At 65.0% G+C, this 24,151-nt stretch overlaps 1 protein-coding gene across 1 annotated transcript in view; it reads left to right on the forward strand.

Moving 5' to 3' along the window:
* Nucleotides 1–234: 234 nt before the first annotated feature.
* Nucleotides 235–24,151, forward strand: part of MUC5B (mucin 5B, oligomeric mucus/gel-forming) — a 31,283-nt gene continuing 7,366 nt past the window's right edge. Inside the window, exons 1-31 of the mRNA XM_041722433.1 lie at nt 235–304; nt 2,302–2,373; nt 2,825–2,875; nt 3,185–3,446; nt 3,573–3,687; nt 3,797–3,887; nt 4,066–4,172; nt 4,960–5,161; nt 5,569–5,694; nt 5,805–5,922; nt 6,004–6,142; nt 6,463–6,573; nt 6,829–6,898; nt 7,303–7,440; nt 7,739–7,903; nt 8,239–8,333; nt 9,154–9,280; nt 9,523–9,778; nt 10,054–10,109; nt 10,226–10,326; nt 10,410–10,561; nt 10,785–10,923; nt 11,011–11,124; nt 11,667–11,846; nt 12,810–13,049; nt 13,685–13,841; nt 14,063–14,191; nt 14,290–14,434; nt 14,514–14,557; nt 14,646–14,843; nt 15,042–24,056. Of these exons, the coding sequence (XP_041578367.1) occupies nt 235–304; nt 2,302–2,373; nt 2,825–2,875; nt 3,185–3,446; nt 3,573–3,687; nt 3,797–3,887; nt 4,066–4,172; nt 4,960–5,161; nt 5,569–5,694; nt 5,805–5,922; nt 6,004–6,142; nt 6,463–6,573; nt 6,829–6,898; nt 7,303–7,440; nt 7,739–7,903; nt 8,239–8,333; nt 9,154–9,280; nt 9,523–9,778; nt 10,054–10,109; nt 10,226–10,326; nt 10,410–10,561; nt 10,785–10,923; nt 11,011–11,124; nt 11,667–11,846; nt 12,810–13,049; nt 13,685–13,841; nt 14,063–14,191; nt 14,290–14,434; nt 14,514–14,557; nt 14,646–14,843; nt 15,042–24,056 (12,985 nt within the window). The remainder of the gene's footprint in view (nt 305–2,301; nt 2,374–2,824; nt 2,876–3,184; nt 3,447–3,572; nt 3,688–3,796; nt 3,888–4,065; nt 4,173–4,959; nt 5,162–5,568; nt 5,695–5,804; nt 5,923–6,003; nt 6,143–6,462; nt 6,574–6,828; nt 6,899–7,302; nt 7,441–7,738; nt 7,904–8,238; nt 8,334–9,153; nt 9,281–9,522; nt 9,779–10,053; nt 10,110–10,225; nt 10,327–10,409; nt 10,562–10,784; nt 10,924–11,010; nt 11,125–11,666; nt 11,847–12,809; nt 13,050–13,684; nt 13,842–14,062; nt 14,192–14,289; nt 14,435–14,513; nt 14,558–14,645; nt 14,844–15,041; nt 24,057–24,151) is intronic.

Genomic DNA, 24,151 nt, shown 5'->3' on the forward strand with positions numbered 1-24,151 from the left:
CCGTGAAGCTGGGCCCACAGCCGCAAATCCTTCCTTGTCCGGCGCTTTCCTGCCTCAGCCCCTCCCCAAGAGCAAACACACGTGGCTGCTCAGGGGAGAGGACGGAGCCGTGCGTGGCCCAGGAGCCGGGCGCAGAGCCAAGGGTTCTCACTATATAAGCCCCAGGCCCCCAGGGAGCGAGCACCAGGGCCGCTGCTTCCCGGCCACCCGCCCACCGCCCTGCCAGCCCCCAGGATGGGTGCCCCGAGTGGGTGCCTGGCGCTGGCCTGGGCCCTTGCTGCCCTGCTCTTGGTGCAAAAGTCAGGTGAGGATGGAGAGCCTGGCGCCTCCCTTGCAGGCCCTTGCGGAGGGGCAGGCAGGCCCTCGCCCCGTATGTGGGGCCACCGGTTCTCAGCCTGCACCCAGGAGGAGCTGGGTCCCCCCAGGAGAACTGCTGACAGGGTCTTGGGGTGGGGGCTTGGGGGGGCCGGGGCTGGGTGCCACTCTGGTCCATGGGACAGTGACAGGCTTCAGCACAGCCCCCAAAGGAGCCCCTCAGATCAGGGCTGGAGCAGCTGGCGGGTGACACGCAGCTGCAGAGGAGCTGCCTCTGAGCCCTGACCTGGCCCTCCTGCTTCCCCTTGTCAGTCCCAGGCCTCTGGCACTTAGTGTCCAGGGGAAGTACCAGGAGCCCTAATGGGTACTGTCAACAGGAAAGACACGGCCTCGGGCTGCCTGGGTGACACCCAGCAGGGCTGGCCTGGAGCCCTGGCCACTGCAGGCTGCCTCGCCCAGCCCCGGCCCCGAGCTCTGCTTCCACCAGGCCGCCCTGTGGTGCCTCGTCCGGGCTTAGGGGTCCGGGCAGGTGGTCGCTGGCCCACAGCTCTCTCCATGGAGGGGGTGATGGTGGTGAGGACGGTCATCTCCCAGAGCCCCTGGCCGGGGCTGAGCGGTGCTGAGTACCCCAGCCTGCCGCACTGGTCAGGGGGCTGTGTGCTGGTTGGCACAGCAGGGCACCCACCCACTCAGCCAGGCTCTCCCAGGCTTTCCTGGGCCGCGCGGGCCTCAGGCCATGTGCCTGAGCCATGGGTCTCACCAGCGAGCCCTCATCCTCCACCTGCTTCCCTTGGGGGGCAAGTCCCTTGAGGGGTGGGCAAAGGTGGTCTGAGATGGGTCCTACATCAGGGGGGTTGTCCTCAGACCGCTGTGTGATGGGATGGTCGGTGGCGAGCATTTCTCTGGCCAGGTGCTGGCGGACCAGGCCTCGCTGCCCTAGTGACCCCGCTGGGACAGGGCTCCGGGTTGAGCCAATCCTTGTGGAACCAACCCCAGATCGGGGGTGTGCGTGTGCGGTGCAGCCCGCCTCCTGGTGACACCCTCTAGTTTCTGCCTGTGGGGTGCAGCCAGGCTGGGGTCAGGGGTGCACAGAGGGAGTGGCTGTGCCTGTGGGAAACCCATTCATCCAGGGCCCTCGAAAGGAAAGATCAATGCCGCGCCAGTCCCTGAGGTTTCCAGGTGTCCGAAGTCCCTGCTGGGAAAGTCTAGCAGGAAGCAGAGGCTGGTGCCGTGGCCTCGCTGCGCCCCTCGCTGAGCTGGCCACACCAGGGACCTGGGGGCCCCACCTCCCACTCCCCAGGAAGCTCAGTCTTGGACTGAGTTTGGAGACTCCGGGCAGACGGGTTCTGGGGTGCCACAGTGAGAGCTCAGCCGAGGGGCCTTGGGAGGGCTTCCTCTGACGCCCACCATGGCAGCGAGGGGTCGTGGGGGCCTGGCCATTGGGGAAGCACCTGGCCTTGGCCCCTGTCAGGCTGGAGGTGGTGGGCACTCAGGCCACAGGGCAGCCACCCCAGGACTCGGGGCAATGGGGCCCCCATGCCTCCCACCGCCATGACTGTCAGTTCCAAGGCGACTGGCTCTGGTCTTGGGTTTCTGCTAAGTCATGCCCAGAAGCCTCCCCGACTGCGTATGTCCTTGTCCCCAACAAAGCCAGTCTTTGTCCTTCGCCAAGGGACGCCCAGGATGGGGCCGATCCCTCTTTGGGGGTGGCCAGGGTCAACGGGGCCAACGCCTTTTCCTGATTCCATTTTTGTGGCCCGAGCCAGCAGCAGCAGCTGCCCCCTCCCAGCGAGACGAGGCACCCCTCCCCACTCCGCTGAACTTGTGGACGGGGAGAACAGGGGTTAGCGCAAGGTCCCTGTGGAGGCCTCCCACCCCGTGGAGCCCTGGGGAGGCCAGATCCTGCTCGTGTGGACGCTACCCTGAAGTCTGCCAGGAAGGGATGGCGGATGTGCAGCTTCTGACTCCTGTCTCCCTTCCCCACAGAGACCCAGGGCGGTGTGCAGCCCAGCTGGGCAAGCACGGAGGCTGCTGCGAACAGTCCACGGGTGGATGCTGGTAGGGGGCCCAGGCCCTGGGTGGTGGGGCACCCCTCGGGGTCTGGACCACTTCCTACATCAGCTGCCTGTCACACAGAGATCCTTCCCAATCCCACAGCTGCCCGCAAGACGAGATGGCGGGGTGGGGGGGGCAGGGGGGGACACAGCCCAAAGAAAGCAAAGGAACGGAGTAGAGAAGCTGAAACACTCATAGACACTCACACGCACATGCACACATGGTCACACACTCATACAGGCATGCACACGTGAGCTCACTCACACACAGTGCCTGTGCACACACGCACATGCACACTTAGGGCAGAGGAGCCCTGGGCAGAAGGGTCTTGGGCAGACGGGGACGGGGACAGCCCTGGTCCTGGGGCTCCCTGGGCTGGGTCAGGGCGGCCAGTGAGGAGGACAGGGGTCCCAACCTGGCAGCATTTCTCATGTGACCCACCCTCACTCTGCAGCTTGGAGTGTGACCGTCATCCCACCCATCACCATCTTGCCCACCATGAGCTGTGAGTGGACGCTGCCCACTGCTGATGGGGTGGGGTCTCGCAGACCCCAGGGGGTGAAGCTGGCATAGTGTGGGCAGCTGGATGGCCTTGGTCAGGCTGGGAGTCTTCCCTATGGACGGGTCTCCTGTGGGTGGCCCTGGATGCTGGGGCAGGGGCAGGGCTCTCAGGGAGCATCAGAGCGGCTAGGGGCAGCAAGGCAGGGAGTGGCTGTCCTCCTGGCTCCCCGCCCCAAATCCAAGGTCGGCTGCCCATGGGTGGCTGGGCGAGGCTGGTGGCATGCACCCAGGCCCCAGCGTGCTCTCCCCGCAGTCCTGAACCCTGCGCACAACGGGCGGGTGTGCAGCACATGGGGCGACTTCCACTACAAGACCTTCGACGGGGACATCTTCCGCTTCCCGGGCCTGTGCAATTATGTCTTCTCCGCGCACTGCGGGGCTGCCTACGAGGACTTCAACATCCAGCTCCGCCGCGGCTTGGCCGGCTCCAGGCCCATCATCACCCACGTCGTCCTCAAGACCCAGGGGCTGGTGCTGGAAGCCTCCAACGGCTCCGTCCTCATCAACGGGCAGAGGTGAGCCTGGCCCGGGCTGGGAGGAGCCGGGACCCTGGGGTGGGGTCAGGGCTCAGAGCCGGTGGGGAGGGCCCTGGGCCCTGCTGGACACCTTGGCCGTGGGACAACCAGAATATTCCACTCCAGGGAGGAGCTGCCCTACAGCCGTGCTGGCCTCCTGGTGGAGCAGAGCAGCGTCTACCTCAAGGTCACTGTCCGGCTGGGGCTGACCTTCCTGTGGAACAGAGAGGACAGCGCCCTGGTGAGGATGCTCTGCCCCCATGCTACCCTGGCCGGGTCGGGGGAAGAGTCTGCAGGGGCCCAGGCTCTGCAGGCTGGGAGAGGCTGAAGCTGCCCCTCTCTGCCCCCAGCTGGAGCTGGACCCCAAGTACGCCAACCAGACGTGTGGACTGTGTGGGGACTTCAACGGGCTCCCGGCTGTCAACGAGTTCTACTCTCATAGTGAGTGACACTTGGGGTCAGGGTGGGGTCAGGGTGCCATCCCGGGGGGATGCTGGGGGTGGCCTTGCCCAGGTCAGGGTGGGGACGCCCCAGGGCACGGGCAGGGGTCCCCCGGCAACCATCCCTGCCCTGCTCCCAGGGGCCCTCAGCACACCCCGCACCAAACATATCTCCACAGATGCCAGGCTGACCCCTCTACAGTTTGGGAATCTGCAGAAGCTGGATGGGCCCACAGAGCAATGCCAGGACCCCCCGCCTTCCCCAGCCAACAACTGCACAGATAGGGTGAGCGCCTCTCAGGGCCCAGGTTGCCCATGGTTCCTGCTCCCCCCAGGGCATGGGGACAGCCAGGAGGGCGGACTCAGGCTTCCTGTGGTGGGTTCTGGGGTGTCCAGGTGACAGAGGGGCTCCCTGCCCTCAGCTGGCAAAGGACACAGCCTCCGCTCTGGAGACACACCCTCTGTACGGACTCACTTTCGCCTGCTGGACACATGTGCCCTAAGTATGTGGGCAGTGCATGTATAAGCATGTGCACCCCTCTGCATGTGCAAATTCACATCCACACACATACAGTTCTGCCTGTGGCGGGACCTACAGGGGAGCTGGGAGGACCCCACTTTGAGAAGTGGCCTGGAGGCATCAGCAGAACCTGACCCTGAGCCTGAAATGAGGATGTGGTGCTGCAGCCCACCCCCAGCTGGCTGGGGCCAGGGTGGGAAGAGGGTGTGGGAGGCCGGCTCTGGCTCTACTGGGGCTGCCTGAGGGGTGGGTGCCGCTGTCCTGGGTGCTGGTGCCATGGGCAGGTGCCTCCTGGAGCCCGGAGCAGGTGGGGTGGTGTCCACACTCAGGGCTCCCTCCCCAGAGCCCCGCAGAGCTCTGCACCCAAGGGTGGTGAGTCCACGGTGGTGGGAGGACGGGAGGGTGGAGGGCTGGCTGGGCAGGTGGATGGACAACAGACGATGGAGGGATATGTAAGCGGAGGGACAGATGGAAGGATCAACAGGACCTCTCAGGGAGGCAGGGGCCCGGCCTGGAGACGCCCCCACAGGCACCGAGCCCCTGTGCTCCCCAGGAGGGCGTCTGCCGCCGCACCCTGCTTGGCCGGGCCTTTGCCGAGTGCAACGCGCTGGTGGATCCCACCGAGTACGTGGCCGCCTGCACCCAGGACCTCTGCCGCTGCCCTACCTGCCCGTGTGCCACCTTCGCGGAGTATTCCCGCCAGTGCGCCCACGCGGGGGGACGGCCCCAGAACTGGAGGGGCCCCGACCTCTGCCGTGAGTGCCCCATGCCAGCACTGGCTCCTGGGGTGGGGGGGGACAGCTGGCTGGGGACCAGGGACAAGTAGAGTCATTCCAGAGGGTGGGCAGGAGAAGACCTCGGGGACCTGGGAAGCCCTGAGGAAGACCTGGCCTGGGTGCAGTGGGCTGAGCTCCCCCAGCAGCCGGGCGGGCACAGGGGGGCTGTCCAAGAGGGAGGAGGGCTGCTCCCCAGGCTTCCTTGCCCGCCGCCTCCTGCAGATGGCAGCTGGGGGCTGGCACGGCGGGGGGCCAAGCCTCCCAACATGAGGGGCTCCCTTGGGGATCCTGGATGGCACGTGAAAGGTCAAGGGTGGGGGGGGGCTGCCTGTATGCCCCGTGCTTGGGCAGCTTCTTGGGGCCCACGTGCTGCCTCCTCCCTGCAGCCCAGACCTGCCCCCTCAACATGCAGCACCAGGAGTGCGGCTTGCCCTGCGCCGACACCTGCTCCAACCCCGAGCGCTCCCAGCTCTGCGAGGACCACTGTGTGGACGGCTGCTTCTGCCCTCCAGGCAGGTCCTCCTGGCCCTTGGGGACTGGCCCCCACCTCCCTGGCTGCCAGTAGTCACTGAATTCCCAACATCTGACCCGGCCCACTCATGACCCCCCCCACTGTCCCCAGGCACGGTGCTGGATGATGTCACCCACGGGGGCTGCCTGCCCTTGGAGCGGTGCCCCTGTACCCACGGCGGCCACACCTACGCCCCAGGGGCCTCCTTCACCACCAGCTGCAGCTCCTGGTAGGCATCCTGGCTGCCCTGCCCCTGGCGGGGGTGCATGGGGTGGGGTCCACCTCTTGCACATCATGCCTCTCTTCCCAGCACTTGTTCCGGGGGGCTGTGGCAGTGCCAGGACCTCCCGTGCCCTGGCACCTGCTCTGTCCAGGGCGGGTCCCACATCTCCACCTATGACGAGAGGCTCTATGACGTGCACGGGGACTGCAGCTACGTCCTGTCCAAGGTAAGTCGGGGAGGGGGAACATGTCAGGCCTCACCTGTCCTGGGACTCTCAGGGCCCCTGTGCCTCTGGGAAGGACCCTCCGTGATGGCCATCAGAAGGGGTGAAGCCCCCCTTGACCTCCTCCTGGGATCTCATCCCCAGAGGGAAGCCCCTGGGCTCACACTCACAAGAAGGGGCTCCCAGGGCTGGAGACCAGCTGCCAGGACGTGGCCACAGGTGCCACCATCCGTGTCTACCCACAAGGGCAGTCCTGAGAACAGGGGCCCCACATGTGTGCGTGTGGCTGTTCCCCAACGCGTGGGGGTGCTTTACCCTGACAGAAATGCACAGGCGACCTCTTCACTGTGCTGGCCGAGCTGCGGACGTGTGGCCTCACAGACAATGAGAACTGCCTCAAATCGGTGGCGCTCAGCATGAACGGTGGGGACACGGTAAGGGGCCCACTGGGAAACGGGGTGGAGCAGGAACCTGGCTCAGAGGGTACAGACCCTTGCTCCCTCCTTCAACGCCGTGGGCCCAGGCCTGGCCCCCAGCCCTGGGCCTCAGAGTCCCCCAGAGCTTGGAGGTCGAGGTCAGGGCTCCCCTCCTAGCTCTGCCTCTGCTGGGCTGGTCCCTGGGGAGTGCTGCCTGGACCCTCAAGCAGGTGGGCTCCTCACTCTACGGCCCTGGCGTCCTCCTCTCCCTAGATCATCCAGATCCAGGCCAATGGCGGGGTCTTCATAAACTCCATCTACACCCAGCTGCCCGTGTCAGCAGGTACGTGGGCTCGGCACCACTGGGCCATGCAGCAGCCAGGCCTCTGCCCCCAGCGCCTGCGCACGGCCAGCCAGGTACCCTGCTAGTGCTCTGTGGCCTGGGCCACTTCTGGTATCTCCCGTGGTTGGTTTCCTGTCTGCACATGGGGTGTCAGTGGTCCACTGGCAGCCACTATGAGGACCTGGTGTGGAGCACACTTGGTGCCTGGCCTCTTGGGGACCAGGAGCGGTCACTCCCAGCACTGCCCACTCCCAGGGCCCAGCAGACCCCTGTCTCCTTCTAGCCCATTCCTGGAGGACCCTCCCCGCCTGCCCGCCACCTCCTGGGCTGTCCCAGGAACCAGGAGGCTCTGTCTGGCGAGGCCTGGCCTCTGTGGAGACTCTGATTTCGCCCCATCCCTGCAGCCAACATCACCGTGTTCAGGCCCACCTCCTTCTTCATCCTGGTGCACACGGGCCTCGGGCTGCAGCTGCAAGTACAGCTGGTACCCCTCATGCAGGTGTTCCTCAGGCTGGACCCCTCCTACCAGGGACAGATGTGCGGTGAGGCTGGCAGGATGGGCTGGGAGGGGGCTGCTCCCAGGGCACGGTGGAGACCCCTGCACCACCCAGGGCACCCCATATCCAACCTATGGCCCCAGGGAGCTGACCTTACAAGGGCAGGCTCTGCACAGGGCCTGAGCCCCAGCAGACTTATGTGCAGATGGCTCTGCACCTCGATCCTGGGATGGGGCTCTCTGGCCAGTGCACCTTGTGCTGGTCTCTAGAGGGACCACCAGGCAGGCAGGATGGCCAGGTTGGCTGCCCCACTGACGCCTCATCCCTGGGCCGTGACCCCCAGGCCTGTGTGGGAACTTCAACCAGAACCAGGCCGATGACTTCCGCGCCCTCAGCGGCGTGGTGGAGGGCACAGCTGCTGCCTTCGCCAACACCTGGAAGACCCAGGCCGCCTGCCCCAATGTCAAGAACAGCTTTGAGGACCCCTGCTCCCTCAGCGTGGAGAACGGTATGTGGGTGCCAGTGACCCCCCAGACCCTCCCTTCACCGGGCCGGGCCTGGGAGCCCAAGCCTCCCGTCTCCCAGGGCCCTGGGGCACGCGGGCCTGGGGGAGCCCTGACGTCCAGGCGTGTGTGCAGGCGGCAGGGTCTGGGGCTCGTCTCTGGGGAGAGCACCCTGTTGCCCTGTCGGCATGTGGGTGAGCCCCAAGTTCCAACACAGCTCTGCTGGGGCCGTGGGGCCCCCAGGGCCTGGGCACAGGAGCGGAGGCTGCCAGGGGGGTGGGAGCAAGGGAGGAGCTGTGCCAGTGGTGGGCAGCCAGCCAGCTTGCCTCCCCTGTCCCAGAGAACTATGCTCGGCACTGGTGCTCCCTGCTGACCGACCCGGCCGGAGCCTTCTCACGCTGCCACTCTATCCTCAACCCTGCGCCCTTCCACTCGGTGAGACCCCCTGCCCCACCTGGACTGTCCCCCAGCCTCCCTGCGGGTTCCCCATCTTGAGGACGCCCCACGGCATGGTGCGCTGCTTGGTCAGTCCTCGCCCGGGCTACTCTGGACCATCAGCATGGCCACTGTGGGTGTAGTCATTGTTGTAACAAAGGAACACACGCTAGGTTGCTAAAAACTAGAGAAATCGCTTCTGTCCCAGTTCTGGAGGACGAAGTCCTAAAGCAAGATGTGTGCAGGGCTGTGCCCTCCTCCTGGGTTTCCCAGTGTCTCGGGGCTCCCGGTACCACTGCCTCCACGGCCACATGGTCTCGGCCCCTCCCCTGCATCTGTGTCATAATTCGGGGCCCATCCCTACAACCCAATCTTCATCACATCTGCAAAGATCCTATTTTCAATAAGGTCATTTCCTTAGGCCCTGGACATTAGAGCTTCTGCATGTCTTTTGGGGGGACATGACCCAACCCACAACAGTTGGCTCACAGGCCACTTTCCCAGAAGCTCAAGTCCCTAGGGAGGTGTGTCGGCAGGTGGAAGGCCCAGGCCCACCCCTGCCCTGGTCCTGTGGAGACCCCTTGTGACCTTGACCTTGGCCCAGCTCCGTGCCTTCTTGCTGTCCCCTCCCTGACCCCAACTGCAGTCACTTAGTGTCCAAGCTGGCTCTCCTGGGGGCGTCTGCGAGCCCCCCACCACTTGCTGTCCATCCTCAGGGTGGAGCTCTGAGCCCAGGTGCAGGTCCCAGGAAGGACTCATGGGGAGAGCAGGGGCCTGGGCGGGCGGGGGTCCCTGATGGCCCCTGCATCCCCATCCCCAGAACTGCATGTTCGACACGTGTAACTGTGAGAAGAGCGAGGACTGCCTGTGTGCGGCCCTGTCCTCCTATGTGCACGCCTGCGCCACCAAGGGGGTGCTGCTCAGCGGCTGGAGGGACGGCGTGTGCAGTGAGTGTCCCCAGGCCACTCTGTGCCCAGGAGGGGGTGGGCAGAGCGCTGGGGGCCCTGGGGGCATATGCACCCACCCACACCTTCTCCGCCAGAGCTTCACACTTCCTTGACCAGACTAACCAAGGACCTGGTGCTCCGATGACCCCTGAGTGTCAGAGGGGAAACTGAGTCTCAGGCTGTTTAAACCCCAGCGTGGAGGGGGCCTCCAGCCACTGACTGAGCACCTCCCTTGCCCCTAGCCAAGTATATGAGCAGCTGCCCCAAGTCCCAGAACTACACGTACGTGGTGGACAGCTGCCAGCCCACCTGCCGCGCTCTGAGCCAGGTGGACGTCACCTGCGGTGTCCCCTTCGTTCCCGTGGATGGCTGTGTGTGCCCCTCGGGCACCTTCCTGGATGATGCGGGTGCCTGCGTGTCCGCCGAGGCCTGCCCCTGCTACTTCCATAGCTCTGTGGTGGCTCCGGGGGAGGTGGTACACGACAACGGAGTGGTGTGGTAAGGGGCCAGCTGGGCCCAAGCCCCTCCCCATGGCACTGCTCTTTATCCTGGTCTTGCCCCCCTGCATCACTCCCAAAGATCCCTGGGGCCCCCCCTTCCCGGGGAAGATGGTGAAACACGGGGGGGTGGGCCTGGGGGAGAGAAGTTTGCTTTCCTCCTCCCTGGCCTGGGAGAGGGTTCTGAGGGTCCAGTGCCCAGGAAGGGCGTGTGTGGGGTCTGTGGGGCGCTGGGTGGGCAGTGGACCCCGACAAGGCGGTCTGTCTCTCTCACAGTTCGTGTGCGGGTGGGAAGCTAAGTTGCCTGGGAGCAGCAGAGCAGAAGAGCTCAGGTACGGCCTCCCCGCCACGCCCAGGATGAGGGGGTGGTGGGGAGGGCTCCCCGGGTGAGGCAGGGAGGGCTCCTGGGGGGCCCATCACATGCCCGCTCAGCTGCCTCCATCCACAGGGTGCACGGCCCCCATGGTGTACCTGGACTGCAACAACGCCTCGGCAGGCACGCCGGGGGCCGAGTGTCTCAGGAGCTGCCACACGCTGGATGTGGACTGTGTGAGTGGCCGGCGAGGGCGTGCGGTCCCTCTGGGACCCCGGGCACAGGGCAGGGCGGGTGCTGACACTGTGCTCATCCACAGTTCAGCACCCACTGTGTATCTGGCTGCGTGTGCCCCCCGGGGCTGGTGTCGGATGGGAGCGGGGGTTGCGTGGCCGAGGAGGACTGCCCGTGTCTGCACAATGAGGCTGCCTACAAGCCCGGGGAGACCATCAGGGTCGCCTGCAACACCTGGTGGGTCGGGGCTCCTCTGCAGGAGGTAGGGAGGGGCCTGGGACTGCCATGACGGGAAAAGCCTGGGAAAGCCCCGCACAGGCTTGGAAACCAGAGGCCGCCAGGTGACAGATGGGTGACAGGCAGGCACACACGCTCACCCCTTTGCTGAGCCCCCCTGGAGAGCAGGAAGGGCCAGGTCCTGGGCCTGCAGCCGCGAGCACACTGTCCACTATCCTCACAGCACGTGCAGGAACCGCAGGTGGGAGTGCAGCCACAAGCCATGCCTGGGCACCTGCGTGGCCTATGGGGACGGCCACTTCATCACCTTTGATGGGGAGCGCTACAGCTTCGAAGGGAGCTGCGAGTACACACTGGCCCAGGTACGTGGGGGTGCCCCCTCTGTGCCCCTGTCCTTGGCCCTCCAGCCCCTGGAGCCATGAGCTCAGCCTGACCCCTCCCTGTCCCAGGACCACTGTGGTGGGAATGGCACCGCCAACGGGACCTTCCGCGTGGTCACCGAGAACGTCCCCTGCGGGACCACGGGTGTCACCTGCTCCAAGGCCATCAAGCTGTTCCTGGAGGTAAGGGGCCACCAGGGGCCCTCCCCACCTCCACCCTCCAGCTGTATGTCCTAGGGCTGCACCAGGGGCTGCATCGGCCCCTCCCCCACGGGCCCGCCCCTCCTCTCCCAGGGACACCTGTGTTTGGACTGAGGCCCACTCTGATTCGGGATGAGCTCATCCCTCACTGACCCCTGCAGAGACCCTTTTTCCAAACAAGGTGGCATTCACAGGTTCCAGGGGCTGGATGTGCATCTACCTTGTGGGGGTCTGCGTTCCACCCACCACATGTGGGGCCCAATTCCAACAGAGGGAGGTCAGAGTTCACCAGGCAGGGAGCCACACTGCTGCCCCGGGGGATCAGCTCCACTTACCCGTAGCCCCGACTTTCCACGTGGCCTCCCCAGGCTCCCAGCACACCCTGCTCGGCCTCTTGCCTCATGTTCACGGGCAGTGTCAGGAGCCAGCCCGTGGTTAACACCAGTCCCTGACCACCGGTGGGGCCCTCGCCCCCAAGCTGGCCCCTCAGCCCTGCAGCCACCCGTCCACGTGTCCCTCTGCAGAACTACGAGCTGATCCTGCACGAGGGCACCTACAAGGTGGTGCAGCGGGGCCCGGGCAGAGGCCTGCCCTACAAGGTCCGGTACACAGGCATCTACCTGACTGTGGAGACTCAGAGCGGCGTGCTGCTGTCCTGGGACCGAAAGACAAGCGTGTTCATCCGGCTGCGGCAGGACTACAAGGTGAGAATGGATGGGCCGTGGGCCCCTTCAGGCAGGGTCAGAGCCCCTGCTCCTAGGTCTGGCCCTGAGGGGACCCTCTGGCAGCTGACAGTCTGCTCAGGGCTGGGGTGAGTCCACTCACGACTCCCACATCTGAAAGGGGTGTGTTGAGACCAAACCATCCAACTGGCAGAGTCCTGGTTACAGTACTGTTCTTGCTCTCTGGTACCCCTGTGCCCCCTGGACCCGTCTGCCCACCTGCCTGCCTGCCCACCTGCTCATCTGCCCAGCTGCTCGCCTGCCCAACAATGCAGCCCCCAATCTTCCCATCTGTCTGCCTGCCCACCTGCCCACCTACCCATTCGTGCAGCCCCGTCTGCCCACCTGTCTGCATGCCCAGCTGTTCACCTGCCCACCTGTCCACCTGTGTGCCTACCCAATTGTGCAGCCCCCTTCTGTCCACCTGTCTGTCCAGCTGTTCACCTGCCCACCTGTCCACCTGCGTGCCTACCCAACTGTGCAGCCCTCTGTCTGCCCACCTGTCTGTCCAGCTGCTCACCTGTCCACCTGCATGCCTACCCAACTGTGCAGCCCCTGTCTGCCCACTTGTCTGCCTGCCCATCTGTCCAGCCCCCTGTCTGCCCACCTACCCATCCATGCAGCCCCTGGTCTGCTCACCTGTCCCCCCACCTGTCTGCCTACCTACCTGCCTATTTTTCCAGCCCCCCGTCTACCTACCTGTCTGCCTGCCCAGCTGCTCACCTACCCACCTGCTCACCTGCCCAGCCCCATCTGCCCACCTGTCCACCTGTCCACCTGTCCGCCTACTCCCCTGCTTGCCGTAGGACCTACTGTGCACCCCGTTCTCCTGCAAGTTCAGAGGGCGCTGCCTGTAGTCCCCCCTCCCAGGCTGGGCTAGGCGCTGCCCCCTCAGCCTGCCCCCTGCAGGCCCTCACACAGTGTCTCCCGTGCCCCCGTCTGCAGGGCCGGGTCTGTGGGCTGTGTGGGAACTTTGACGACAAAGGTGTCAATGACTTCACCACGCGGAGCCAGTCCGTGGTGGGCAGCGCCCTGGAGTTTGGCAACAGCTGGAAGTTCTCCCCGTCCTGCCCCGATGCCCCGGCCCCCAGGGACCCCTGCACCGCCAACCCCTACCGCAAGTCCTGGTCCCAGAAGCAGTGCAGCATCATCAACAGCGCCACGTTCGCCTCCTGCCATTCTCAGGTGGGCTGAGGAGTGGGGGCCAGACCTGGGGGGCTGGCGGGCTGGGGAGCCTCCTTCCCTTCTGGGCAGAACTGGGTCTGGCCTGGCCTGGGCCCCCGAGCTCAGACTTGACATGGGTGCCTGCCAGGTGGGAGGTCTGAACGGTGTGCCACGAGCACTGCCCGGGGGTCCACGGCTCTCCTTAATGACGCAGAAGTGGGGCTCTGGGCCACACAGACCCTGCATCACCCCCTTGTCCTACCCTCATTCCCCGGTCTCCTGTGACTTCAACACGGACCCCAGTGCCCACTCACAAGCGCAGTCTCATGATTCCGGACTTGCCGGGCATGTGCGGGCAGTGTAGGAGGAACGGTCTGATGGCAGACCCGCTCTGGGCTCTGGTGCTCCCGGGCAGTGTGGTTGGGGTGCTGCCCCCTCACCCCGAGGAGACAGGCAGGGTCACGACACGGCTGTGGGGAGGGTCATCTGTAACCACAGATGTGATGAGAGCAGAGGTGAGGGACACGGGTGATGGTGCCCAGGTGGGTGGGAGTCATGGGTCTCAGACAGCAGAGGTGGGGTGCTGCATGCGGCCAGCTCCTGCGCTCTCCTGACAGCTTGCTGAGTGGACCCTCCCTACTCCTCCCTCCCCCCAGGTCGACCCCACCAAGTACTACGAGGCCTGTGTGGGCGATGCATGTGCCTGCGACTTGGGGGGCGACTGTGAGTGTCTCTGCACGGCCGTGGCCGCCTACGCCCAGGCCTGCCGTGACGTGGGCGTGTGCGTGTCCTGGAGGACCCCGGACATCTGCCGTGAGTGGGGCTCTGCCACGGGGAAGAAGGGCGGGTGCGGGGGTGGGGCCTGACCCACACATGGTGAGCACGCAACCCCGGGCGCCCAGGGGCCCATGGGTGTGCCCCGCATCTGTGCGCCTACGGACCAGCCGGGATGGGAGGGCTCATGAGGGACCCGCATTCTGAGGGCAGGGCGGGAAGGAAGGGGTGCACGCTCAGCCTCTCCCCTCTGTGCTCAGCCTTGTTCTGCGACTATTACAACCGCGAGGGCCAGTGTGAGTGGCACTACCAGCCGTGCGGGGCGCCCTGCATGAGGACCTGCCGGAACCCCAGTGGGCGCTGCCAGATGGACCTGCCGGGCCTGGAAGGTGAGAGGCAGGGAGGGGCACGGGCGGCGGGGCGGCCACCCGGCAGCACCAGCAGTGGCCACTAGGGTGAGTCTCCCCCGTGCACTGCGCCCGCCCAGGCTGCTACCCCAGGTGCCCACCCAGTGAGCCGTTCTTCAGCGAGGACCAGATGAAGTGCGTGGCCCAGTGCGGCTGCTATGACGAGGACGGGAACTACCACGACGTGGGCGCGAGGGTCCCTGCGGCAGAGAACTGCCAGAGCTGGTGAGTGGGTGGGGGAGCCTGGGAGTGGGTGCCGGCCCGGCCAGGCGGGCCCTCAGCTCTCCCCTGTCCTCTTCCCCAGTGAATGCACAGCCGGCGGCCTCCGCTGCACGCACAGCCTCGAAGGTAAGGCTGAGGGGTCCCACACAGGTGGAGGGGCTCGGCGCTGGGGGCCGGGGGCTCCGAGTGAGGGCCGTGCCTCCCCGTCTCTCAGCCTGCACGTGCGTCTATGAGGGCCAGACCTACCACTACGAGGACGTCATCTACAACACCACGGACGGGCTGGGTGCCTGCCTGATTGCCATCTGCGGACCCGAAGGAAGGATAATTCGGAGGACCATGGAATGTCCCGGGACACCCTCCACAACTCCCTTCACCTTCACCACCACTGCGGCCCCGCTCTCCACGACAGGTGAGCCTGGCGGACACGCTGCTGGTTCTGCCTCCGTCTCCCAACCCCCGACCCCCAATCCCGGGCAATGGTCTGGGCAGAGCAGGAGGTCAGGGCGGGTGTCCCAGGGGTAACCGACGGCCCCGCTCAGCCCCTACTCCTGGGCATGGCCGGCAGGGGCGCAGAGGAGACTGAGGCGGTCCCTGCCCTCCACCCCAGGCTCAGGCACCACCTTCCCCACCGTGTGTGTGCGCGAGCGCTGCCTCTGGTCTGACTGGTACGACAGCGGCCGCCCGGAGCCTGGCATGGCAGGTGGAGACTTTGAGACGTTCGGGAACCTGAGGCAGAGCGGTCACCAGGTCTGCCCAGCCCCAGCAAGCATCGAGTGCCGGGCACAGGGACTCCCTGACACCCCACTTCAGCAGCTGGGCCAGAAGGTGGAGTGTGACGTGGCCCAGGGGCTGACGTGCCTCAATGCTGAGCAGAGCCCCCCACTCTGCCACAACTACGAGGTGCGGGTCCTCTGCTGTGACTACGTGCCCTGCGGCATCTCCCCCAGCACCACCAGCCTGCAGACTCCGACCGAGTCCCTGCCCACCCCCCGCACGCAGACCCCACCTGCCGAGCCCACCACAACAGGGACCTGGGCGCCGAGCAGCTCCGCAACCTTGGCGACCACCTCCTGTCAGCCCCGGTGCCAGTGGACGGAGTGGTTCGATGAGGACTACCCCAAGTCTGAAGAGGCCGGCGGGGACATCGAGTCCTACGACAGGATCCGGAGTGCAGGAGGGGCTGTGTGTGAGCAGCCTCAGGACATCGAGTGCCAGGCCGAGAACTTCCCCGGCAGGAGCCCCGAGTCGCTGGGCCAGCGCGTGCACTGTGATGCCAGCTTCGGCCTGGTGTGCAGGAACCAGGAGCAGGTGGGCCTCTTCAAGATGTGCTACAACTACAGGATCCGCGTGTTCTGCTGTAGCCATGACCACTGCAAGCAGCCCACGCCCCAGCCACTGACACAGACACCACCGCTGAGAACCACGGGAGGCCCCTCAAGTGGACCCACCCCAGTGTCGGGGACCACGCAGATCCTCATGACTCCCACGACAGGCACTGTCTCCACTGGCCCCCCATCCACCTCACACACTGAGATACACACGACAAGAGCAAAGACATCCCTGGAAACCCTGGTGACGGCCACCACCGAGGCCACCAGCAGCCAGGGCACGACCAGCTGTCAGCCCCAGTGCGAGTGGACAGACTGGTTTGATGTGGACTTTCCAACCTCAGGGGTCGAGGGTGGGGACATGGAGACCTTTGAGAACATCAGGATTGCTGGGGGCACGCTGTGCCAGGAGCCCCAGCGCATCCAGTGCCGGGCAGAGAACTACCCCGAGGTCAGCATCGACCAGATTGGACAGGTGCTCACCTGCAGCCTGCACACGGGGCTGATCTGCAGGAACCAGGACCAGAAGGGGCCCTTCAACATGTGCTTCAACTATAATGTCCGAGTGCTCTGCTGCCACCCGTCCCCGCACTGCCCCAGCACGGCTGCTCCCAGCACGGTCGCCCTCAGCACGGCTGCCCCAAGCACCGCCTCGACCACACCGTCCATTCAGACCCGTGCCTCCTCCCCTGAGGCCACCTCCACAGCCCCCTCGCCAGCCCCGCAGACCGCCCGCACCCTAGTGACCCCCACCACGATGGCCACCACTATCTTCCCCTCCATGCCCATCACCCGGGTCTCCACAGGCAGCCCCCGCAGCAGTGAGTCCCCAACCTGGCACCCCAAGACCTCGCCTGGACAGCCCATCACGCTGCCCGGCACAGCACAGGCCACCTCCAGCACAGGGCCTGGCACCAGAGCCTCCCCATCGCCCCCCACAATTCAGGCCACCAGCTCTCCGTGGAGCACCACCATACGTCTCTCCGCGGGCACCTCCAGGGCCACAGCACCCACAGGCAAGACCCAGACCTCCCTACTTGTCACTTCCAGCCACACCCAGAGCCCCACATCCCCAGTGGCCATGTCCACAGCCTGTGAACCCCGCTGTGCCTGGACGGACTGGATAGATGAGAGCTACCCGACGCCAGGGGTGTCTGGTGGGGAATTTGAGACCTACACCAACATCCGGGCGGACGGCAAAGCCATCTGCAAGCAGCCACTTGACCTGCAGTGTCATGCAGTAACCCTGCCTGGCAACACCTTGGAGACGCTGGGCCAGGTGGTGCACTGTGGGCTGCCGGAGGGCCTGGTTTGCCGCAATCAGGACCAGGACGACCGGTTCAAGATGTGCTTCAACTACAAAATCCGAGTGCTCTGTTGTGAAGACTACAGCCACTGTGCCAGCACCCTGGCCACCACCGTGGTGAGCCCGTGGGGCACCAGCCCAGGTCTGACCCCCACGCTGGCCACCAGCACCACTGTCCAACCCTCAATGACCCCCAGTCCTATGGCCCCCAGCACTGTGGCCACCTCCACCTGCCAGCCCACCTGCCACTGGACCAAATGGATGGACAGTGACCAACCCCTGCCCGGTCGCTACGGGGGTGACATTGAAACCTACTACCACATCCAGGATGCCGGCGGCCAGCTCTGTGAGGAGCCCGAGGCCATCGAGTGCCAGGCAGTGCTCTACCCAGACACACCCCTAGAGCAGCTGGACCAGGTGGTATACTGTGACGTGAGCTATGGGCTCATCTGCAGAAACAACCGGCAGAGGGGGGGCCAGCCCTGCCTCAACTACCACATCCGCGTGCTCTGCTGTGAGGAGGACAGCAACTGCGTCAGCTCACCCAGACCCCAACCTACCACCACCAGCACCGGCATCAGCACCAGCATCAGCACCAGCACAAGCCAAAGATCACCAGAGGTTACTGGGCTGAAATCCAGAGCCACCCACCCTTCCTCCCCCAGGACCACCCAGAGGGTCCCTACCTCCACCACACAGACTTTTCTTTCTTCCTTTGGGACCACCGAGGGAGTCACTGTGTCCACGTCCCAGACAGGCCCTTCTTCCCCCCAGACATCCCACAGGGTCACTGCATCCACCACCCAGACAGGTCCCTCTACCCCAGGGACCTCCCAGGGGGTCACTGCATCCACCATCCAGAAAGGCCCCTCTTCCGCAGTGACCTCCCAGGGAGTCACCACATCCACCATCCAGACAGGCCCCTCTTCTCCTGGGACCTCCCAGAGGGTCACCTCATCCACCACCCAGACAGGCCCCTCTTCTCCTGGGACCTCCCAGAGGGTCACCTCATCCACCACCCAGACAGGCCCCTCTTCCCCAGGGACCTCCCAGGGGCTCACTGCGTCCACCACCCAGACAGGGCCCTCTTCCCCAGGGACCTCCCAGAGGGTCTCTGTCTCTACCACCCAGACCCTTCCTACCCCTGCCAGGACCACAGAGAGGGTCTCCAGCCTCGGTCCATCTGCCTCCCCGAGGTTGCCCACCACAATCACCAAGCCCACCTCACCCAGTGCCCCCACCTCGGGCCCTGTGGTGACCTCCAACAGGTGGGTCTCCTCCAAGTCCCCGCCCAGCACATCCACCTTCGGGACCACGTTGGTCTCCAGGCCCCCACAGCCCAGCTCCAGCACGCACACCTTGGCCACGTCGTCCTCCACGGGCTGCAGCCCACGGTGCACGTGGACAGACTGGTTCGACGAGGACTACCCCACGCCAGGCCTGGACGGCGGGGACTTCGAGACCTTCTCGGTCTTTCGCTCAGCGGGCCTCAGCTTCTGCCAGCACCCCCAGGACATCCAGTGCCGATCAGAGAAGGCGCCGGACACGCGTCTGGAGGACCTGGGGCAGGTGGTCCGGTGCAACGTGAGCTTCGGGCTGGTGTGCCGCAACCGGGAGCAGCCGGGGCCGCTGCGCTACTGCCACAACTACCACGTGCGCCTGCTGTGCTGTGAGGACAATGGCCACTGCCCCTCTGCCACCACCACCTCCACAGCACCCTCGACATCCCCTGCAGTCTTCAGTACAACCAGCAGCACAGGTCAAAGCTCACCGGGGGTTACCAAGCTACAGACCACGGCCACCCTCCCTTCCTCCCCCAGGACCAACCAGAGGGTCCCTACGTCCACTACCCAGACCTTTCCTTCTTCCTTTGGGACCACTGAGGGGATCACTGTGTCCACGACCCAGACAGGCCCCTCTTCTCCAGGGACAACCAAGAAGGTCACTGTGTCCACCATCCAGACAGTCCCCTCTTCACCAGAGACCACCAAGGGGGTCACTGTGTCCACCACCCAGACAGGCCCCTCTTCTCCAGGGACAACCAAGAAGGTCACTGTGTCCACCATCCAGACAGTCCCCACTTCCCCAGAGACCACCCAGGGGGTCACTACGTCCACCACCCAGACAGCTGCCTCTTCCACTGGGATAACCAAGAGGGTCCTTGTGTCCACCATCCAGACAGGCCCCTCTTCCCCAGGGACCTCCCAGGGGGTCACTATGTCCACGACCCAGACAGGCCCATCTTCTTCAGGGACAACCGAGAAGATCACTGTGTCCACCATCCAGACAGTCCCTTCTTCCCCAGAGACCACCCAGGAGGTCACTACGTCCACCACCCAGAGAGCCGCCTCTTCCACGGGGATAACCAAGAGGGTCCTTGTGTCCACCACCCAGACAGGCCCCTCTTCCTCAGGGACCTCCCAGGGGGTCACTATGTCCACAACCCAGACAGGCCCATCTTCTTCAGGGACAACCGAGAAGGTCACTGTGTCCACCACACAGACAGTCCCCTCTTCCCCAGGGACCACCCAGGGGGTCACTGTGTCCACCACCCAAACAGGCCCCTCTTCCCCAGGGATAACCAAGAAGGTCCTTGTTTCTACCACCCAGACAGGCCCCTCTTCCCCAGTGACAACTGAGAAGGCCACTGTGTCCACCATCCAGACAGTCCCCTCTTCCCCAGAGACCACCCAGGGGGTCACTGTGTCCACCATCCAGACAGGCACCTCTTCCACCGGGATAACCAAGAGGGCCCTTGTGTCCACCACCCAGACAGGCCCCTCTTCCCCAGGGACCTCCCAGGGGGTCACTATGTCCACCATCAAGACAGGCCCCTCTTCCCCAGGGACCACCCAGGGGGTCACTGTGTCCACCACCCAAACAGGCCCCTCTTCCCCAGGGATAACCAAGAAGGTCCTTGTTTCTACCACCCAGACAGGTCCCTCTTCCCCAGGGACCTCCCAGAAGGTCACTGCGTCCACCACCCAGACAGGCTCTGCTTCCCCAAGGAGTACCCAGGGGGTTACTGTGTCCACCATCCAGACAGGCCCCTCTTCCCCACAGATAACCAAAAGGGTCCTTATATCTACCACCGAAACAGGCCCCTCTTCCCCAGTGACCTCCCAGAGGATCACTGCATCGACCACCCAGACAGGCCCCTCTTCCCCAGGGACAACCGAGAAGGCCACTGTGTCCACCATCCAGACAGTCCCCTCTTCCCCAGAGACCACCCAGGGGGTCACTGTGTCCACCACCCAGACAGGCACCTCCTCCCCAGGAAGCACCCAGGGGACCACTGTGTCCACCACACAGACAGGCCCTTCCTCCCCTGGGACAACTGAGAAGGCCACTGCGTCCACCACCCAAACAGGCCCCTCTTCCCCAGGGATAACCAAGAAGGTCCTCATTTCTACCATCCAGACAGGCCCCTCTTCCCCTGTGACCTCCCAGGGGGTCGCCACATCCACCACCCAGACAGGCCCCTCTTCCCCTGGGACTTCCCAGAGACTCACTGCGTCCACCACCCAGACAGGCCCTTCTTCCCCAGGGACCTCCCAGGGGGTCACTGCGTCCACCATCCAGACAGGCCCCTCTTCCCCTGCGACCTCCCAGGGGGTCGCCACGTCCACCACCCAGACAGGCCCCTCTTCCCCAGGGACCTCCCAGAGACTCACTGTGTCCACCACCCAGACAGGCCCCTCTTCCCCAGGGACCTCCCAGAGGGTCTCTGTCTCTACCACCCAGACCCTTCCTACCCCTGCCAGGACCACAGAGAGGGTCTCCAGCCTCGGTCCATCTGCCTCCCCGAGGTTGCCCACCACAATCACCAAGCCCACCTCACCCAGTGCCCCTACCTCGGGTCCTGTGGTGACCTCCAGCAGGTGGATCTCCTCCAAGTCCCCACCCAGCACATCCACCTTCGGGACCACGTTGGTCTCCAGGCCCCCACAGCCCAGCTCCAGCACGCACACCTTGGCCACGTCGTCCTCCACGGGCTGCAGCCCACGGTGCACGTGGACAGACTGGTTCGACGAGGACTACCCCGTGCCAGGCCTGGACGGTGGGGACTTCGAGACCTTCTCGGTCTTCCGCTCAGCGGGCCTCAGCTTCTGCCAGCACCCCCAGGACATCCAGTGCCGATCAGAGAAGGCGCCGGACACGCGTCTGGAGGACCTGGGGCAGGTGGTCCGGTGCAACGTGAGCTTCGGGCTGGTGTGCCGCAACCGGGAGCAGCCGGGGCCGCTGCGCTACTGCCACAACTACCACGTGCGCCTGCTGTGCTGTGAGGACAATGGCCACTGCCCCTCTGCCACCACCACCTCCACAGCACCCTCGACGTCCCCTGCAGTCTTCAGTACAACCAGCAGCACAGGTCAAAGCTCACCGGGGGTTACCAAGCTACAGACCACGGCCACCCTCCCTTCCTCCCCCAGGACCAACCAGAGGGTCCCTACGTCCACTACCCAGACCTTTCCTTCTTCCTTTGGGACCACTGAGGGGATCACTGTGTCCACGACCCAGACAGGCCCCTCTTCTCCAAGGACAACCAAGAAGGTCACTGTGTCCACCATCCAAACAGTCCCATCTTCACCAGGGATAATCGAGAAGGTCACTGCATCCACGACCCAGACAGGCCCCTCTTCCCCAGGAACCACCCATGAGGTCACTGTATCTACCATCCAGACAGGGCCCTCTTCCTCAGGGATAACCAAAAGGGTCCTTGTGTCGACCATCAAGACAAGCCCCTCTTCCCCAGGGACCTCTCAGAGGATCACTGCATCCACCACCCAGACAGGTCCCTCTTCCCCAGGAACCACCCATGGGGTCACTGAGTCTACCAATCAGACAGGCCCCTCTTCCCCAGTGACAACCAAGAGCGTTCTTGTATCCACCACCCAGACAGGCCTCTCTTCCCCAGGGACCTCCAAGAGGGTCACTGCGTCTACCACCCAGACAGGCCCCTCCTCCTCAGGAAGTACCCAGGGGACCACTGTGTCTACCACACAGACAGGCTCTTCCTCCACTGCATCCACCATCCAAACAGGCCCCTCTTCCCCAAGGACCTCCCAGGGGGTCACTATGTCCACCACCCAGACAGGCCCCTCTTCCCCTAAGACAACCGAGAAGGCCACTGTGTCCACCATCCAGACAGGCCCCTCTTCCCCAGGGACCTCCCAGGGGATCACTGCGTCCACCACCCAGACAGGCCCCTCTTCCCCAGGGACAACCGAGAAGGCCACTGTGTCCACCATCCAGACAGGCCCCTCTTCCCCAGGGACCTCCCAGGGGATCACTGCGTCCACCACCCAGACAGGCCCCTCTTCCCCAGGGACCTCCCAGGGGATCACTGTGTCCACCACCCAGACAGGCCCCTCTTCCCCAGGGACAACCGAGAAGGCCACTGTGTCCACCATCCAGACAGGCCCCTCTTCCCCAGGGACCTCCCAGGGGTTCACTGCATCCACCACCCAGACAGGCGCCTCTTCCCCTGGGACAACCGAGAAGGCCACTGTGTCCACCACCCAGACAGGCCCCTCTTCCCCAGTAACCACCCAGGAGATCACTGTGTCCACCACACATACAGGCCCCTCTTCCCCACAGATAACCAAACGGGTCCTTATATCTACCACCCAGACAGGCCCCTCTTCTCCAGGGACCTCCCAGAGGCTCACTGCGTCCACCACCCAGACAGGCACCTCTTCTCCTAGGACAACCGGGAAGGCCACTGTGTCCACCACCCAGACAGGCCCCTCTTCCCCAGGGACCTCCCAGAGGGTCACTGTGTCCACCACCCAGACAGGCCCTTCTTCCCCAGGGACCTCCCAGGGGGTCGCCACGTCCACTACCCAGACAGGCCCCTCTTCTCCTGCGACCTCCCAGGGGGTCGCCACGTCCACCACCCAGACAGGCCCCTCTTCCCCAGGGACCTCCCAGAGGGTCTCTGTCTCTACCACCCAGACCCTTCCTACCCCTGCCAGGACCACAGAGAGGGTCTCCAGCCTCGGTCCATCTGCCTCCCCGAGGTTGCCCACCACAATCACCAAGCCCACCTCACCCAGTGCCCCTACCTCGGGTCCTGTGGTGACCTCCAGCAGGTGGATCTCCTCCAAGTCCCCACCCAGCACATCCACCTTCGGGACCACGTTGGTCTCCAGGCCCCCACAGCCCAGCTCCAGCACGCACACCTTGGCCACGTCGTCCTCCACGGGCTGCAGCCCACGGTGCACGTGGACAGACTGGTTCGACGAGGACTACCCCGTGCCAGGCCTGGACGGTGGGGACTTTGAGACCTTCTCGGTCTTCCGCTCAGCGGGCCTCAGCTTCTGCCAGCACCCCCAGGACATCCAGTGCCGATCAGAGAAGGCGCCGGACACGCGTCTGGAGGACCTGGGGCAGGTGGTCCGGTGCAACGTGAGCTTCGGGCTGGTGTGCCGCAACCGGGAGCAGCCGGGGCCGCTGCGCTACTGCCACAACTACCACGTGCGCCTGCTGTGCTGTGAGGACAATGGCCACTGCCTCCCTGCCACCACCACCTCCATGGCCTCCTCTTCGGCACCACAGACCTCCCGCACGCCAGTGACGCTCACCACAAGGGCCACCACTGTCTTCCCCTCTGTGCCCATATTCCACATCTCCACAGTCTCCACAGGCCGCCCCCGCAGCAGTGAGTCCCCAACCTGGCACCCCGGGACCTCGCCGGGACAGCCCAGCACGCTGCCCAGCACAGCACAGGCCATCTCCAGCTCAGGAGCCAGCACCAGAGCCTCTCTGTCGCCCCCCACTCCTGAGGCCACCAGCTCTCTGTGGAGCACCGTGCTCCTCTCTGCGGCCTCCTCCCTGTCCCCGGAGACCACCCACATCTTGCCACCAGTTACCATGTCCACTGTATCCTCCGCCGTGCTCACTACCCCGAGGCCCGCCTCATCCCCCAGCTCCCACTTCACCACTGGCTGCCTCTGCCAGGCGTTTGGGCAGCTCTTCTCCCCTGGTGAGTGCAGAGCCCGGCATATCCTGGCCACTGTGCTCCATTCCTGGGTCTGGTGGCTGTATCCTGGGCTTCCTGCTGGTCAGCAGGCGTGCCCC

The sequence above is a fragment of the Vulpes lagopus genome, chromosome 11, assembly GCF_018345385.1.
Source record: "Vulpes lagopus strain Blue_001 chromosome 11, ASM1834538v1, whole genome shotgun sequence".
NCBI classification, from domain to species: Eukaryota; Metazoa; Chordata; class Mammalia; order Carnivora; family Canidae; genus Vulpes; species Vulpes lagopus.